The sequence below is a fragment of the Peromyscus californicus genome, unplaced genomic scaffold, assembly GCF_007827085.1.
Source record: "Peromyscus californicus insignis strain IS unplaced genomic scaffold, ASM782708v3 Scaffold_20__1_contigs__length_68692818, whole genome shotgun sequence".
Taxonomy (NCBI): domain Eukaryota; kingdom Metazoa; phylum Chordata; class Mammalia; order Rodentia; family Cricetidae; genus Peromyscus; species Peromyscus californicus.
The window spans coordinates 6,619,555-6,637,411 of NW_026294503.1; the positions used below are offsets into that span (position 1 = coordinate 6,619,555).

At 43.2% G+C, this 17,857-nt stretch overlaps 1 protein-coding gene across 1 annotated transcript; it reads right to left on the reverse strand.

The window, feature by feature from the left end:
• Nucleotides 1-205: 205 nt before the first annotated feature.
• On the reverse strand, nucleotides 206-17,722 carry Slc25a32 (solute carrier family 25 member 32). Its single transcript, XM_052747709.1, has 7 exons — nucleotides 17,337-17,722; nucleotides 10,048-10,198; nucleotides 7,319-7,404; nucleotides 5,035-5,195; nucleotides 2,830-2,943; nucleotides 2,414-2,559; nucleotides 206-1,461 (listed from the first exon to the last, which is right to left on the reverse strand). Exons 1-7 carry the CDS (start codon nucleotides 17,488-17,490, stop codon nucleotides 1,323-1,325), a joined length of 951 nt encoding a protein of 316 aa, XP_052603669.1. The 5' UTR covers nucleotides 17,491-17,722; the 3' UTR covers nucleotides 206-1,322.
• Nucleotides 17,723-17,857: the final 135 nt, after the last annotated feature.

Consider the following 17,857-nt stretch of genomic DNA (forward strand, 5'->3'; position numbering starts at 1 on the left):
TATGTATAAAATAGTAATTTTGAAATTTCTAAGAATTCTTGGGAATACTGACTTATTGTCCCTGAATCTTAAAGAGTTACACATCAAGAATTTAGAAAACTTGCTGGAAACTTGCTTTTTGTTACAGTGTGTCACAATTTAAAAATGCACCATTGTAACTGAAAAAACACACTAAAAAAGGGTAAAAATATTACAGTAAACACAATTATTTGTAAATATAAATTATCTTTTCATTTTTATTTTAAAAACAATGCCATTTCCAAATACAGAAAATAGGCTTATTTTCAAAGACCCCTTTAAATATAGCGGATCATAATGTTTTATTTACAAAAAAAATAGATGTTAGTACAACGGCATTGTAGCTTCTTATGAGAAGAAACTAGTGTTACTTCAGCAGCCTTTTGGGGGTAGGCCTTTATACCTGGAGACTTTAAACCTAATTTGTAGTTCAACCTGAATCTGAGCAACCAATGTAGAGGGATCCACAAATCTAAAAATTAAGACAAAAAAGAATGTTTATTTCTTTAGTTTTTTAACAAATTCACAGCAAACATACCCTCTCTGAAATGGAACCCGGCATTCCTGATGAGTGATTTATAACCACACATGCTACATGAAGGCTTCATTGGATCCCGGAAGCTCAGACTTTATATACTCCAAGCACATACTGTTTATGGCCAAAAAACACGGTTGGGATCCAGAATCACACTTTAAATAATTAAGAAATGGAACGGCGAAAGATAGCAGATATTTCTCAGAGTAAATACATGAATTCTCCAGTTTCTGTAGTTAGCGTGTTCCAATTGGATTAAAATGAAAGCACATTTATAATGGACTTTATTTCTGACAAAAACATCTCCATTCAGAATGGGCTGGATCTGTATAACACCTTATTCCTAAGTCCCCCGTGTCTAATTTACCCTGACATGCAGCCATTCTTGTAAGAAGCCAGCTCCTTGCTATTGCACGTGGGTCAGTTTTAAAGCCAATCCAGGCAAGAGAGTTCAGAAAAAAAATTCATCTAATTATTTACAAATATTGCAAATTAGCTTCTAGTTCAACAACGAAATGGAAGACCGTGTCCATTCTCATACTGGCTATCAGCGTCAACGTTATGCTTATGGTGTCCACTGCAGGCAGAGGCAGCCAAGCTCCACACATAAGAGAAGCCCAGGGCAGAAAACATCAAGATTTTCAGTCCTCTGACTTCTGATATAGTCATGTTGAGCGTGAGGTGTGATGCTGTTGTATTCTTCTGAGTTTTGTGTTTCAAACACAAAGGAGTTGGTTGCTGCCTCAAGCAGATACACTGGAATCTTCTTTTACCTTACTTTCTTTTCTCTGAAGTCACACAGAAAGTGTGAGACGTTCTCATAAACCACAAAGGTGATACAGCAGGCCGGAGTTACTCTGATCAAATTGGGAACAATGCCTTTGTAAAATCCACTGATGCCTTCTTTCCTAAAGGAGGGACAGACACCTTAATTTCCTAAGTGCCAGTGTGAACACACCAACATTTCATTAACACAGATAAGCAGTCAAGCCTCACCCTACTTACACGTGGGTGTGTACAAACCATGCATACAATGCCCTGAAGGAATTTGATTTACGTGCCATCCACGTAACTTTTATAAACGGATGAAGGAAGAGGTAAGGACACCTCAGAGGAGAATGGGCAGTGCCGTCTGTTTAGTGAGTCACCCAAATGTTTTACAAGGACGGTGGTGCTGGAGATTGAGCAGATCGAAGGCAGGCACTTGGCCATCCCTCATGGCAGCCAGGTGTGGGGGTTCAGGCCCAGAACCCTAGCACCCTGGATGAGACTGAGGCAGGAGGGACTGTGACGAGTCTGAAGTCTCTGAAGTCGGCCTGGACTAGACACTAGGTACCAATAGCGAGCCAGTGAGAGCGGCATCCAGAGACTCTCTCAGACAAACCAGCAAGCAGCAGTATGTCCACGATCTCATAACTGGTATCAGTGACACAAAAAACTAAATACGGCTCACATGAAAAGTTTATTTCCTTAATGCCTAAAATCATTTATTCTCATGCATAATCTCTTCTATATACAGAGACAAGTACTTGCAAAAGTTACAGGGCCAGTAGCAGGTATAGGCCTCAAACATACTTAACTAGCTTTCTGACTTCTTATATCCAATGTCAATCAAATATTTCGCGACTTCAATTCTGTGCTGGCAAGTTTTCAAAGCACTGGCATCTGCTTCATTGTTTTTATGACAACTTTGTAGGCCTGAACAGTCTGATTTTACCAATCAAGAAACCAGGCTTCAGAGACGTATTGTGACATATACAGGAAACAGGAAAGTAAGGACGGCCAACCATGTCTTTTCCACAGCAAACTGGCCAATCCTAAAAACCTATCATGGAGTGGACAGTCTAGGCATGCTCTCACCTCCATGTCTTTATGATCACATCCATCACGCCGCCGTAAGACACATGCTGGTCCTGAAGACGGGCTCGCACAACTTGATACGGGTATGTTGCTGCTACAGCAAATATTTTGGATAGTGCTGCAACAGAAATATATTCTGCTGTGGTCTAAAATGAGAACATAAATAGCATTTCTTTAAAAGCAAAAATTACATACAAAAACCATTTAAACAAATAAAAAATACTGTTCCTTCTTTAACACAAGGTTTATTTAATATGGAGTTCTATTTAACATTTGTGCCATTAGCTTATAAAATATTTAGCTGTTAGTTAAATTAGTGACAGAGTATTTATTATGATAGCAATATCATCAAAGTAAACATATTAAAAATATTCCACCCACTTAGTGGCCTCATTACTTTAAAGGGACCCTCTCACCAGCTGGGCTTCTGGCAATCTATTGATGTGTTTGTTGTACTTCAACTTGAGCAGTTCATACGCCATAAACTGAAGGGCACCATGTGATGTTCCAAACAGCCCAGGGATAAATCCCTAAAGGGAACGGTAAAGAAAAGCAAAATTAAACAGCTAGAATGAAAGACAGACTTAAAATATTTTCATATTATTTTATGTAAATTCACCTACGTTTTACATAAATCCCATTTTAATACATGGTACTAAGAACAGTACTGCAGGCCGGGCGGTGGTGGCGCACGCCTTTAATCCCAGCACTCAGGAGGCAGAGCCAGGCGGATCTTGTGAGTTCCAGGCCAGCCTGGAGCGAGATCTAGGACAGGCTCCAAAGCTACACAGAGAAACCTTGTCTCAAAAAGAAAGAACAGTATTGCAGGGGCTGGAGAGATGGCTCAGTGGTTAAGCACTGTCTGCTCTTTCCAGGGGTCCTGGGTTCAATTCCCAGCACCCACATGGCAGCTCACAACTGTCTCTAACTCCCGTTTCAGGGGATCCAGCACCCTCACACAGACATACATGCAGACAAAACACCAATGCACATAGGATAAATAAATCATTAAAAAAAGAAGAAGAACAGGAGAACAGTACTGCTTCTTTTTTCATGGGTTGTTTTTCTTCAAATACTATATATACAAACATGAAAAAGACCCACACTATCAAGAATTGGGGTTTGAATAGGTTACATTTAGTAAAAAAAAATAAAAACAGAAACAAGCTAATGATATCTCAAAGGATTGTGCAAAGGTATTCTCAGAGAAAAGGGTAAGAAGTGAGGAAAGAAAATACAGAACTGAATGATACAATTCCAAACAAAACTGCCTATAGATAGATCAGTAAGTAATCCATAACCTCAAGTTTATAATGCTAGTGATTTTAAAGCTATTACATAATTCTTAAAAAATAAAGTAAAATTTCCTACTTTTGCAACCTTCAGCCTAAATAAAAGACAGAAAAGGACCATGACGGTTAATCTTCGCTGTCAGTGTGACCAGGGAGATACGGTGTGGGTGTGCATGTGAGGGTGGTACACACACACACACACACACACAGCACACAGATAAACATTCTGTGAGCTGGAGAGCTGGAGTCGGGTCAGACGGAAAAGGAGAAAGCCAGTGGAGCTCCTGCGTATGGTCCTTTGTTTCCTGAGCGTGGGGCTGCTCTGCCCGTCACCACCATAGACCGTGACCGACACCTCGGACCCTGCAAGCCATGTGACCGACACCTCGGACCCTGCAAGCCATGTGAGCTCTCCTTCTCTCACACACTGTGCCCAGAGTGATACAAGTAACTAATATAAAGAGAAATTAAGGCAAGAGAAAAAAGGACAAAACTGGAAACAGATTTTGCTGCCATTAGGAAGAAATTTCAAATATACTACTTTCACTGGGCAGTGAAAGAAATTTCAAATATGCTACATTCACTGGGCAGTGGAAGAAATTTCAAATATATTACATTCACTGGGCAGTGAGAGACAAGAGGATCTCTGTGAATTTGGAGCCAACCTGGTCTACAGAGTGAGTTCCAGGACAGCCATGGGTAAACAGAGACACGCTGTCTCAAAAACCAGATATATGTATACATATATATATACACACACACATTCAATTCCCAGTGCTGAAGAAACAAACAACCAACAGGTAAGGGCTGACTTCTCCTCTTGGTGATTATTTTTAAAGTCATGTTATACTCATAGTCAGTAAAAATAAGACCCTGTTGAGACCCCAACCTCTTCTCCACACACTGTCAGACAACCTCCAAGGGCTACAGTAAGCAAAGGGTGATCTAACTGCATGACTCACTAAAGACACCTGACAAATCAAAGTCATGGAGACAGAGGACACACAGCTTAAAGAACAATTTCAAAATTATAAACAAAATTTCCACTTTATTCAATTATTTCATGGATAAGTTTGGTTTCTTTTTAGGACCAAACACAGGCCATTCAGAAGTGAACAAAAGAGCCGCCAACCGGGCAGCAAGGACAAGCAGCAGCCAGTATGGTGGCATGTGCCCGTAACCTCACAACCGCAGTCTCAGATAGGAGGTTGAGTTGAAGGCAGACTGGGCTATACGGCAAGACTTTGTCCCCAAAACAAAAGCAAAAGTGAAAGCCAGTATTAATTGTTGTTTCCTGTTATTCAAAGGATATTCATGATAATTTGTTACCTTGTACAATCCACGCATGCCTTCATATTTGTATATTTTCACAAGTGCGTCAAACATTCCTTTGTACTGTCTCTGCGAGGGGTTAACAACACCACTGTACTGTAACATCAGGCGAGTTTTCGTCACCCATAATGGGTTTGTAATGCAGAGAGTCATGGCTCCTAAAATCATATTAAAGGTTAATTAGCATACAGGTACTGATTCACTTAATCCAAATTAAGAATAGTTCATTAGAAAAGAACATTTTTTTCAACAGTGTGCACATAGCATAAAGAAGGCCCACTTGATCAAGAGTTGGGGTAAAGCCAGGTGTGGTGGCGCACACCTTTAATCCCAGAATTCAGGAGGCAGAGGCAGGCAGATCTGTATGAATCAGAAGGCCAGCCTGGTCTACATGGTGAGTTCTTGGACAGCTAGGCTACATAGTGAATTCTGATCTTAAAAACAAAACAACAACAACAACAACAACAGAAATACCAGTGCATAAGTAGGACATTAAATTTGATGAAGAAAACGAGGGCAATGATATCCAATCCATTTAGCATACTCTAAAAGAATAAGACATGAAGCAGCTGCCTCTGGGACAATGAGATGATCTGGGACAGTGAGATGATCTGAGACAGTGAGATGTGGCCTCTGAGACAGTGAGATGATCTGGGACAGTGAGATGATCTGAGACAGTGAGATGATCTGAGACAGTGAGATGATCTGAGACAGTGAGATGATCTGGGACAGTGAGATGATCTGGGACAATGAGATGATCTGGGACAATGAGATGATCTGGGACAGTGAGATGATCTGAGACAGTGAGATGATCTGAGACAGTGAGATGATCTGAGACAGTGAGATGATCTGGGACAGTGAGATGATCTGAGACAGTGAGATGATCTGAGACAGTGAGATGATCTGGGACAGTGAGATGATCTGAGACAGTGAGATGATCTGAGACAGTGAGATGATCTGGGACAGTGAGATGATCTGGGACAGTGAGATATGGCCTCTGAGATGCCGCCCAACAGTCAAAGGAAAAACTTAGCTTTGGTCAAAAAAGTTCCTCCTGTGGTTAGTTAGTGAGAGGTAGACTAAAAGATAAACGTTAAACCGTTTCCTTGTAAGGATAGAGCCAAGCTATCTAGACTCCTAACCAATGAAGCCCCAGGTAGAGGCTAGACCCTAGGAGATGCACATAAAACAGAGGGGCTGGGGTAGGGAAGAACCAGGAATGTGGCTCCTCAAGCCGCATGTGCACATGGATGTCCCCCCAAGATCCACCACAACACCCTCAAATCCTTTCAAAGGTAGTCACCATAGCCTCCCCGCATCACAGAGAATAAGGCACATTTTTATCATCTTTACAGAAGTGATTACTTTGCTGAAAATTTCATCTGCTGGCAGGTGGGAGGTGGGAAGGTCATTTCAAGGCCAGACTGGGTGTGTGTTATGTGAGTCTATCTAAAACAAACAAACACCAGCCAAACATCTCCTGCCCCACCAAAAAATACATCTGGTTAATTTTCTTATTTGTTGAGTGTCCTGTAATAGTAAATAAATATCAAATTCTATCATAACTTAGGTAAGTATTCAAAAATAGATGGTTCTTGCTTTAAAGAATACCCAGTAAACATGGAGAAACCAAGGTATGCAAGGGATCAAAACAGGCTTTATGAGCACTCATGGGTCACACTGTCTTTCTTGATGGCATACACAAAGGAGCAGGAGAATAAAGGTCCCGAGTTACATAAGTTGAAACACTTTATCCAAATCATCTCTTAAGAGTAATTTTTCCAAAAATTATTTTATGTATATGAACGTCATTTCTGCATGTATGTATTTGCATCGTGTGTGTGTGTGTGTGTGTGTGTGTGTGTGTGTGTGTGTGTGTGTGTGTGTGTGTTGCCCTCAGAGATCAGAAGATGGTGTTGGATCCCCTGGAACTGGAGTTAGAGATGGCCCAGCCACCATGCGGGTGCTGGGAATCTACTCTTGGTCCTTTGAAGAGCAGCCAATACTCTTTACATGCCAAGCCACCTTTCTAGCCCCTCCCAAACCATCTTAGTCTATCGACTCCTAACTTCACAAGATTAGATGAACACATTTAAACCTCTAATGTTTAACGAGGGTGAGGAGGTTTAAAAAAAAAAAAAAAAGAAAGAAAAATCAAGCCTGGAGGCAAAAGGTCACAAGGCCAACCTGGGCTACAGAGGGAGACCTTCAGTCAATACATTCAAGCCCCTGCCCCTGCCCAAGGAATTAAGTTTGGAAGGTGATGTCTTCATTGCCTTACCAGCTTCAGCAGCCGAGACAAGGTATTCTACTGCCTCTAATCGTTCAGTTCTTCCCTCTGTCTTATATGATTTGATGGCGTTGTAACTAAAAATATTAAACACAAGCAGTTTAATTTGAACACGAGTCATAAAGCAAACGTCCATTTTAAAGCATAATCTCTAAAGAAAAAGTCAACGCATAATGAAACCACAAATTGAGACCTCATTTAAGAACAGATAGGCCGGAAATGGCTCACAGTGGATTATAGTACCCTCCCATAAACAAATACACCTAGGAATATACGTGTGTGTGTGTGTGTGTGTGTGTGTGTGTGTGTGTGTAATAGTCTAGCTACACCGTCCGCCATTAATAGCAGCGCAAGAGGGAGAAGGAAAAGATGCTGTGCTGATATGGACCTTGGCACCAGGCGAACACATGCTCAGCAACAGTGATCAGCGTTCTGATGGGCAGAGAGGTGAGCACGCACTGGATCCTTTAACAGACTGACGAGGACACTGGTGTACTAACAGCCGTAACAAAGTAAGTGTCAACAACAGTGTCCTGAGGTGTTCAGAGACTGACTGAGAGATCCCAGAAGTCCCTGTGCAGAAGTGTCATGGACTGGGTGTTGAGGCAGCAGGGTTTCAACAGGGAAAGTGATAGCCAGAGGGATGCACTCTAGGAGAAAGAGGCCACAGAGGGGCAGGCTGAGATTTAGGTCTTGTTTGGCAGCAAACAGCCACTAAATGTTTATGAGCAGGAAAGACAAACCAGGCCCGCTTTTTTTGTTTGTTTGTTTTTGGTTTTTTTTGTTATTTATATGGTAAATAAAAATTTCTATTATGTGTGCCCACAGAAACTGGAGCTGGAACTACAGGTTGTTGTGAGCTGTTTAATGTAGGAATGGGACTCAAGCTCCGATTCTCTGGAAGATCAGCAAGCTGAGCCATCTCTCCAGTCCCTATTCTGTTCTCTGAGGCAGGTCTTCTGTGAGCCAGGCTGGCCTTAAACTCACTATGAGTAAAGGATGACCTTGAACTCCTGATCTTCCTGCCCCTATCTACCTGGGATTAGAGATGTGTTACCAGGCCCCAATTTCTTTAACCCAATGTCCACTTTCCTCTGTAAAGATTTTGGTTGGGAGCAACCTATTCTATTGTAAGAAATCCTTGTCATATAATACTTTATTCACATAGCCTGTTCTTAGATACTCTTGGGGATACACACACACACACACACACACACACACACACACACACACACACACAGCATTATAAATTTGAGTTATATAGAGTATATGCTTCCTTTTATAAGACCTGTCTTAAGGCTGGGCAGTGGTGGCACACGCCTTTAATCCCAGCACTCTGTGAGTTCGAGGCCAGCCTGGTCTACAGAGCAAGCTCCAGGACAGGAATCAAAACTACACAGAGAAACCCTGTCTCAAAAAACCAAAAAAAAAAAAAAAAAAAAGAAAGAAAGAGCGAGCGAGCGAGCGAGCTGCCTTGGTCTCTTCAGAGCACTAGAACAGTGGCTAAGACACACAGTGGACTGTCCAGGCCAGAAGCTCACAGCAGCAGCACTCTCCTCTGCAACAGTGTCATGCTTCGTGATCGTGCCCTTTTATACTCAATATACTCCTGCTCAAGAGCTTGCTGCAGTTTCTTTAAGAGGAACGCACCAGGTGTTATTCCAAAGAGTGACAGTATCTGACAGGTAAATGAGCTGTGAAGATGACGGGCAAGTCAAGTAAGAGGCCTGTGGAGTGTATCCCCACTCTTGTAGGAATCGGCCATTGAGATTCCTTCCCAACAAGGATCTTCTGTATGTATGTTCTTATACCTACTCCCACGTCTATCCCTCCTGCTTTTAAACTTCATTATGCATGGACTGGGATTCTCGCTGAGGATAAATATATAACCATGTTATACTTCAGTACTTATGACATTTTCTACTTGGGGAGTATTCTGGAACTAATCTCTTATACACAAAGAAAATAGTTTCCTTAAACGACTGAATTCAAGGATTGAAATTTGTGGGATTCATCTTAAAAAACAGTTTCAGGTTACTACTGTAACACTTACAAAACCACTAATAAATAACCAGTTAATTCATCTCTTTCTAGTCTATTTTGGCTGTTAAAAGTGCACCAGAGTACTAATATGGTCACAGCACCTCAGAATTCCTGAAGAGGTTGTAAAGGGTCACTGTAAATTAGAATTAGCAGTTTTTCCAATGGCTTTAACTAAAACAAAAAGCTCTTTAATGCTGTTGCCCAGAGTGATCAGCTGAACCTTTAACTTTCCTGAATACATTTCAAAGCAATGGTTTCCTTTTTGGGAAGGGTGGGGTTGGGGAGGGGGTTTGCTGAGACAGGGTTTCTCTGTGTAGCCCTGTTGTCCTGGAACTCACTCTCTAGACCAGGTTGACCTCAAACTCAGAGGCCTGCCTCTGCCTCCTGAGTGCTGGAACTAAAGGTGTGTGCCACCACCACTGGCCCAAAGCAATAGTTTCTGAGGATGTTTGGCCATCTCTCCGTGTTTCCTTCTTCCTGTTAGCAACTCTGTCCCAGGTTAAATATCTCTGATAACAGTTGGCAGACAGGAAACTAACAAGCTTTCTAACTAACTTTGCTTTCTAATCCTTCCAATCAAAAAAAAAAAAGGATTAAATGAGTCATCAATCACACGTGTGAAAAAAGGTAGTAAGCAAAGATTCCTTTTAATGTCAAAGCCCCCCAGATCTACTCACAAGAAAAAGTAGAGTCCCCAGGATAAACCTGCACCCCACACATTTGGGGCTACTCCTTGGTAAAGTCCTCGTAGTCCATCAACTTTCCAAATGGTAGTCAAGCAATGTAAAATTCCTTTATACTTTGGCCTTACTTCCAGTCCATCGCTCACTGCATTGAAGAACACACAGGTGAGAAGAATGCTGCTCACGAATCATACACAGACACAACACACAATCAGGTCCGTAAAGGAAGTAAGGTAAAAGAAAAATCTCTGGGGGAGGAAATTCTTTTTAGGATATTGGTATCTTTAAATTAGTACACCTATCAAAGTACTCAGCCAAGAGCATATGAAAACCTCTAGCATTTCAGGAAGTGCCCCTCAAACAGCCCCAAACACCTGTATGTTTGTTACAGATACTCATGATTATGAACTCAAATGTTTAAAGTCACTACTCAGGAGTTAGAGAGATTGCTCAGTAGTTTGGAGCACTTGTTGCTCTTGCAGAGGACCCGAATATGATCCTTAGCACCCACATGATGGCTCACAACCACCTGTAACTCCAGTTCCAGGGGATCTGACACTCTCTTGTGAACTCTGTGGGCACCAGGCCAAATGGTACATACATATAAAATAAAAATATTACTAAAAAAAAATAAACTAGTCAGCTGCTTCATTCTACCAAGAATGCTAGCAAGATCTGAGGGGGAGCAGTGAAGGGGTCTGGAGGAAGGACAACCTACTCCTGGACATTCTCTCTTTACCACCACATACACAGTCAGAATATAAAGTACCGGAGTACTTCACTTGAACAGTATTTTCTAAAACTGAACCAGTTTCCTCCACCCTTCCCAAACCGCTCTTATTCTAGGTCCCACACAGCTCAACAAATGGCACTACTATCCACAGACGCGCTTGCGGGGACCAGTCACCACCCTCTTCTTTCCTTTTAACTAAACCATCTTAAAAAGAAAGAGAGGCCCTTTTTATCCTTCTCTTCTACCACATAAAGCTCTCTTGGATCTGTCTACATCTCAGAAAACATTGCCATCTGTTTTTAAGCATCAGTAGTATTTTGAAGTACAGAGTGCCACTATGCCTGGGTAAATTTGGCATTTATTTTTATTCTGCTTCTATAGGAAATGAAAAATACATTTGAAACAGGATAATTTGGGGGAATGAGGGATGCGTAACAGGACTGTGGGCAGGTTGTAGGAAAACAATATGGAACAATGCAGTATCAACAATTGCTTTATTGTTAAGAAGTCACTTAATCCTGGAAGTAGACTATTAAGTATTCTCAATAATAGGGAACATTCCATATCACGCATATGATACCAAATTATAAAACCACATTCCAAATTATACAATTCTATGATACAAGTAACAATTTTATTTTATATAGTTTCACATGTTCCTTTCTTCTTCACTCTAGAACTTAGACATTTCTCCTGGTAGACTTCCCCAAATAAGATGTTGAAAAAATGTGATTACTGTCCATCTCATAGCCATCCATCATTTCTACACTCTCTGTTGTCCATCTCATATCCATTCTGTCATTTCTACACTCTCTGCTGTCCATCTCATAGCCATCTACCATTTCTACACTCTCTGCTGTCCATCTCATAGCCATCTACCATTTCTACACTCTCTGCTGTCCATCTCATAGCCATCTACCATTTCTACACTCTCTGCTGTCCATCTCATAGCCATCCATCATTTCTACACTCACTCTCCTCTCTGATGAATGAACCATTTCTCATCTTTTAAATCAATGTTTTAGGTTTAGCATGTAAGGAAATGGGTTTCATTACAGCATTTTTACATGAACGCATCATTATACTGTTTGTTTCATCCTTCCCTCCCATTAATCTCTTTCACATGCCCTGTTCCCTCTCTCTGGTTTGCTCATCTCTCTCTCTCTCTCTCTCTCTCTCTCTCTCTCTCTCTCTCTCTCTCTCTCTCTCTCTCTGTGTGTGTGTGTGTTTTTCAAGACAGGGTTTCTCTGTGTAGTCCTGGCTGTACTGGAACTCACTCTGTAGACCAGGCTGGCCTTGAACTCACAGCAATCCGCCTGTCTCTGCCTCCAGAGTGCTGGGATTAAAGGTATGTAACATCACCGACTGGTGTTCTGTTTATCTTTTTCCTAATACAAAGTTCTCCTAAGAATATTCTGTAAACCACACATATCCTGTGTGGTTTCTTATTACTTCTTTACCATCAGCCATTAGAAAGGGAAGTGATACGGGTCAAAGTGTAGAAATGTAAATTTAGAAATACACAGTGAAAGTGCCTTCCAAAACGTTCACACAAATTACAGTCTTTTACATGTAAGCATGCCCAACTCGCTGCCCCCACTTGCTACTGTACAGACTGGAGCCTGGCAAAGAAGAACCGTTACTGTTTACCAGTGCCATGCAAAGCTGGAGCAAGCAGTCAGTTTCCTTCATCATTAACCTGTCGATGTCACACTATGAGTTGAGATTAAAGTGCACTGGGCTATGTGAGAAGCCTGGCTTGGGAACCTGATTTCCTTTATTAATTACATGGTCTGAACCCCTCTGAGCTTCAGCATGCTCCTTTCTAAAGTGGGTACACTATCATCTATTTCCTACATTTTATAAGTTTACACAAGATACAAACTTTCAGATAGCACGCGACAAAAGGCAAAACGAAGTTCCTCTGCTTTTCATAGGTACAACCAGTGCTTGCTGTACTGTTGGAGAGTTAATCTTAGTAATAACGGTGAATAACAGGAAACGATGACTAGGTGCTGGTCTCTAGAAGGACGGGAAAGGCTTACAGCGAGACACTTAACAGCAAATACAAGCATGCTGCCCCACACCCTGCAATCTGGGAGGAGAACTGGAGATTTGGTGGCACCAATGTTGGGCTGGTGGAGGAAGAAATGGTAGGGAATTAGTGTGGAAGCAAGGGTGGGTGGGGGAAGGGGCTGTGGAGAGAACTGTATTATCTCCAAAGCTCATGTAAAAGCCTAGTTCTCAATGTCACAGCACTGCAGCCGGCCCTTCTGGGGAATGAAGATTGAAAGGCTATCTGCAAGCCAAGGGCAGGTTCGCACTAGGAACCAATCCCACTAGCACCTTGATCCTGGATTTCTGGTCCCCAGATCCCCAGGAGAAAACACTCCTGGTGTTGTTTAAGCCATTCTGTCTGTTAGTGGTGTTTTGCTGCAGTTCACCTAACTACAAAGTTTCTAAAGGAAAAAAAAACCAAAAAACACAACTCCCCCCCACCAACCCAAAAATCAAAAACGCACCTAAGTTTGGCTATGATTTCAAGGCATTATCTTCTCAAACTTGTGTCCAATTACGTCTAAAAGAATCACATAGATGTTTTGAGAAAGGAAATTGCTTCCTCCTTTCCTTTCCTCATGTAAAAAACGAACAAAACAGACAGGCATGGTGGCGCACGCTTTTAATCCCAGCACTGGGAAGCAGAAGCAAGCTGATCTCTAGAGGCAGGCTGATCTCTGAGTTTGAGTTCCAGGACAGCCATAGCAGTTACACAGAGAAACCCTATCTTGAAAAACCAAACTGAAACAAAACAAAAGAAAAAAATAAAATAGTTGTCCTACTATCAGGGTAAAAATTTCATTATATACATACAAAGAAAAGGAAATTGTGGTGTCCTCAAGTGGAATAAATTTGAAGGCAGAGAGAAGAAGAGACTATTGAGATGAAGACCTGAATGAGGGTCTCCTTAATGTCAAATAGAAGTTGCTACACCAGCAGTGCGTTTTAGTCTAAATGAGCTGAGGAATTTCATATAAGCAGTGATCTCACATCACTGAAACAGTCGGTGGTAACACTGGAAGATGCCAAAGACAGTAACTGAAGAAAGGAGCTGGTATATGGGAGGAGCCGAGACAGAAGGCGGTCACTGAAATCAGTCTGAGGAACGACAGTAAGTATACTGGCTATACGTACTATGTAGTCCTACCACCTCGGGACAAACTGTTTGAGGTGCTGGCTCAGTCACAACTGAAGAGCTTGTTTCTCTAATTAATACATTCCCTTTACTTGTGTTTAAATGGATAATTCTACTTTTTTTGTGATACTAGGTGTTGAGCTTAACACTTACGGGTGCCTAGGCAAACACTCAACCCTGAGCTCATCCACAATATTACATATCTAACCTCTTTCAACCAGCATGTCTCAGCCACATTTGTCATTATGAGTTTCATTGCAGAATACCACCACCTTGCCAGGCCTAATTCTGCATTCCTGTAATTTCCAGTTGACCTATGCCTGACCTCGGGACCAACTTACAACTGGAGTTCATTTCCCACATGAAACTCAAATAGTTCCTTCACCTTTCTTACATAACATTTCTATGCTCTTTAAACCAGGGACACTGGCACTCCAGTTGATTTGGGAGTCAATGAATTGTTTGGTTTCGTAACACACACATTTAGGACTAACCTTCCTCCTCATTGCTAGACAATAATTTTATTAAGTGGGCTTAATTCCATGAAAGCACAAAATCTAGGAATTACTCAGTCCTGATGCCTATATTGGTTAGTTTTATGTCAATTTGACACAGCTAGTTATCTGGAAAGAGCAACCTCAACTGAGAAAATGCCTTCATCTAGAATGCCTGTAGGCCAGTCTGTAGGACACTTTCTTGATTAATGGTGGAGGTGGGCTCAGACCACGGTGTGGAGGGGGGCTGCCACCCCCCCCACCCCCCCGCAGGTAGTCTTGAGCTGTCTAAGAAAGCAGCCTTAGCAAGCCTTGAGAAGCAAGCCAGTAAGCAGCACTCCTCCGCAGCCTCTACATCAGCTCCTCCTCTGGGTCACTGCCTTGGATTTCTCTGCCCTGACTTCCCTGGATGATGGACTATAAAGCTGTAAGAAGAAATAAACCCTTTCCTCCCTGAGGTGCTTTTGGTCATGGTGTTTTATCACAGCAACAGAAACCCTAACTAAGATAACTCAACTTCTCATCTTCCCAAATTCCTCTCTTTCCTACCACCATCCAAACTGCACTACTACACAGGCCTGCTGTGATGTGGGAAGGACTTCAATTAGGGGTCACTAGCTAATCTTACTTCCTCATTCTGTCTCTAACCACCTTGTTTGTCTTACAAGTATCCAACACTCTGCTTGATTTAAGATAATGAATCTTCTCAGGTACGGAGGTTTCCCTTGCCTCAGGCTCGGTCAGCTTCGCAGCAATGTCTGAACACCGGCTTGGCCAACCCTTTCCTTAATAAAAATGTCAACTCTTCCTTCTGTTCCTAGAGGAGGCTGTGCGAGAGGGACACCAGGACACAGACCCACACCTCCAGAAGTCTGAAATTCTTGATTCATGTTCAAGCCACCGTGAGCAGGGATTCGGAGTTAATGTGGAGCATGGTTAAGTGCACGACAGTTTTAGAGTGAAGTTGCTGAACTCAAACCTCAGGTTGGTGTTTGCAACCTCGTGACCTGGGCAACTTACTCAACAGCTCCCGCCATCATCTGGATAATAAAGTCCTAGGAAATGTTCAACGAAAGTTACTGCCAATAGTCATAACTTTCTTATAACAATTATTTACAGATGCATGTCAAAGTCCATGGAATTATACGTGTTTGTGGTATCTTTTCTAGGACACACTCCACAAGTATCACCTATTTGTCACCACAGAATGTCTTGTCACCTCTCTGGTTGCCAAAATATTAATCTTGTTGAGAACTTTAACAGTCACAGAACCTTTAAAGATACATACAAGCCACCTATGTCTCTTTTTAAAATATTTACCTTTATTATTTTAAATTGCCTACATGTGTCCCTGTGTGGGTATGTATATGTGAGTGCAGGTGCGAGCAGAGGCCAGAGGTGCTGGATTTCCCTGAAGCTGGAGTTATAGACAGTTGGAGTCACCTACACAAAGTGGGTGCTGGGAACCCAACGTGGGTCCTGTGGGAGTGCTAAGCCATCTCTTCAGCCCCAACTTTCTTTATATATAGTCTATTTGTGTTGTTATTTTGTATTCGGATTTATTCTACTTTGCTCTTGATTTTATGTTGTGTAGAATTCTCTTATGTAAGTTAGGCCAATTAGATTTTTAAGTTCCCTGACAGCAAGAAACAGTTCATACTTCTGTAGCTCGGATACTGTTGTTCAAACAGTAAGACATACATACATACATACACCAAGTAGATTGAATGAAATTAAAATACTCTACTAAAGCCATTTAGAAAACTTTTATTTTTCAAGGAAGAATTTGGCTTGTTTTATATATATATATATATATGTATATATATATATATATATATATATATTTTACATGCGACCCCCTGATCCCCATCCTCCCCTTCTTCCGCCCCCCACCCCCCCCATCCCACTCCCACCCACTCCTCATAGAGGGTAAGGCCTCCCTTGGGTATTCAACACAGGCTGGCATACCAAGTTGGGGTAGGCCCAGGTTCCTCCCCACTGCATCAAGGCTGAGTAAGGCATGGCACCATAGGGAATGGGCTCTAAAAACGCCAATTCATGTACTCGAGATGAGTCCTGATCCGATTGCCAGGAGACCCACAAACAGACATCAAGCCACACATCTTTCACCCTCATTCAAGGGGCCTAGTGCGGTCCCATGCCGGCTCCCCAGCTGTCAGTCCAGAGTCCGTGGGCTCCCACTAGCTTGGGTCAGCAGTCTCTGTGGTTTTTCCCATCATGATCTTGTCCCCATGGCTTGTAATAATTAAAATAACAGAAAATGGGTTCTAAATAGTTACCAAAGAGCACCTGTGAAATTCGACTTGGTGTTAATACCTAAGATGCCGAGCTAATTTCCAAATACTTAATCCGCACTTGAATGCAGTTATTTAGAGTACAGCAGCTCCTCTTTCCTTCACTGGACAATGCATACTTCAAGAATATTTTTATCCCAAACTTAGTCCTTACTCTTTGCGGAGGACTATGCTCCAGCTCAACGACTTGCACTTTAGTTTGACTTTACACAGCCCAACACGTGGCTGCCCTAAGACTTCAAATTACCCTCAACAGCGAATGACTCGCACGCACCAGGGTCAAATGGGACGCTCTCCTTTCTCTCCAACTTCGCTCACTTTCCCTATCCCTTAGGGTTACCAGACTCGGGGAAAGCCGAGGCCAGGTACAGTAACTGGGGTTCCCTTCCTAAATCTTAGCTCCAGGCACCGCAAGTACTCAGCATCATCTTCGGGGCCCTCCTTCTTGCAGCACGGAGGTTGGGGAGACCGAGTTTCCTTTGGGGGTTCAGTGCCTCGCGGGGGGCTGACAGCGAGGGAAGCCGCCCGCGGCGTGGGCGGGCTCTTACCAGCGAAGCGGATCTTGACGAGGTCCAGCGGGTGCAGCGCCAGGTTGGACAAGACCCCGCCGCTCACGCCAGCCACCAGGTTCTCGTACCGGACGTGGCGGAACACCGTGCTCCACGCCGCCGACCCGGCCGCCGACTGGCTTTGACCTGTCATGGGCTCGGGGCTCGTCGGCACTACGGCGCCTAGCGCCGCCGGCGTGGGGCGAGATGTAGTGGCTGCCACCGTGACGACAGTCGCGGCGGCCCGGGGCCAAGAACGCAGGACGCGAGCCCACTTCCGGGACCGGAGGCCGGGACCCGGCAGCGGAGCAGGGAGACCCGCGGGTAGAGCGGCGGGAGGGAGCCCGAGCGGGGGCGAGCCCGCTCGGCCACGCCCACAGCTGCCGCGGGCCCGCCCCCAGGACGTCACGCCAGCGACAGCGGAAGGACCGCCCCCAGCCCCGGCCGGAGCCACTACGGAACGCCGCGGGGTCCAGCTGAGCCAGCCGGCTGCTGCGCGGCGGGGCCACGTGACAGGAAGA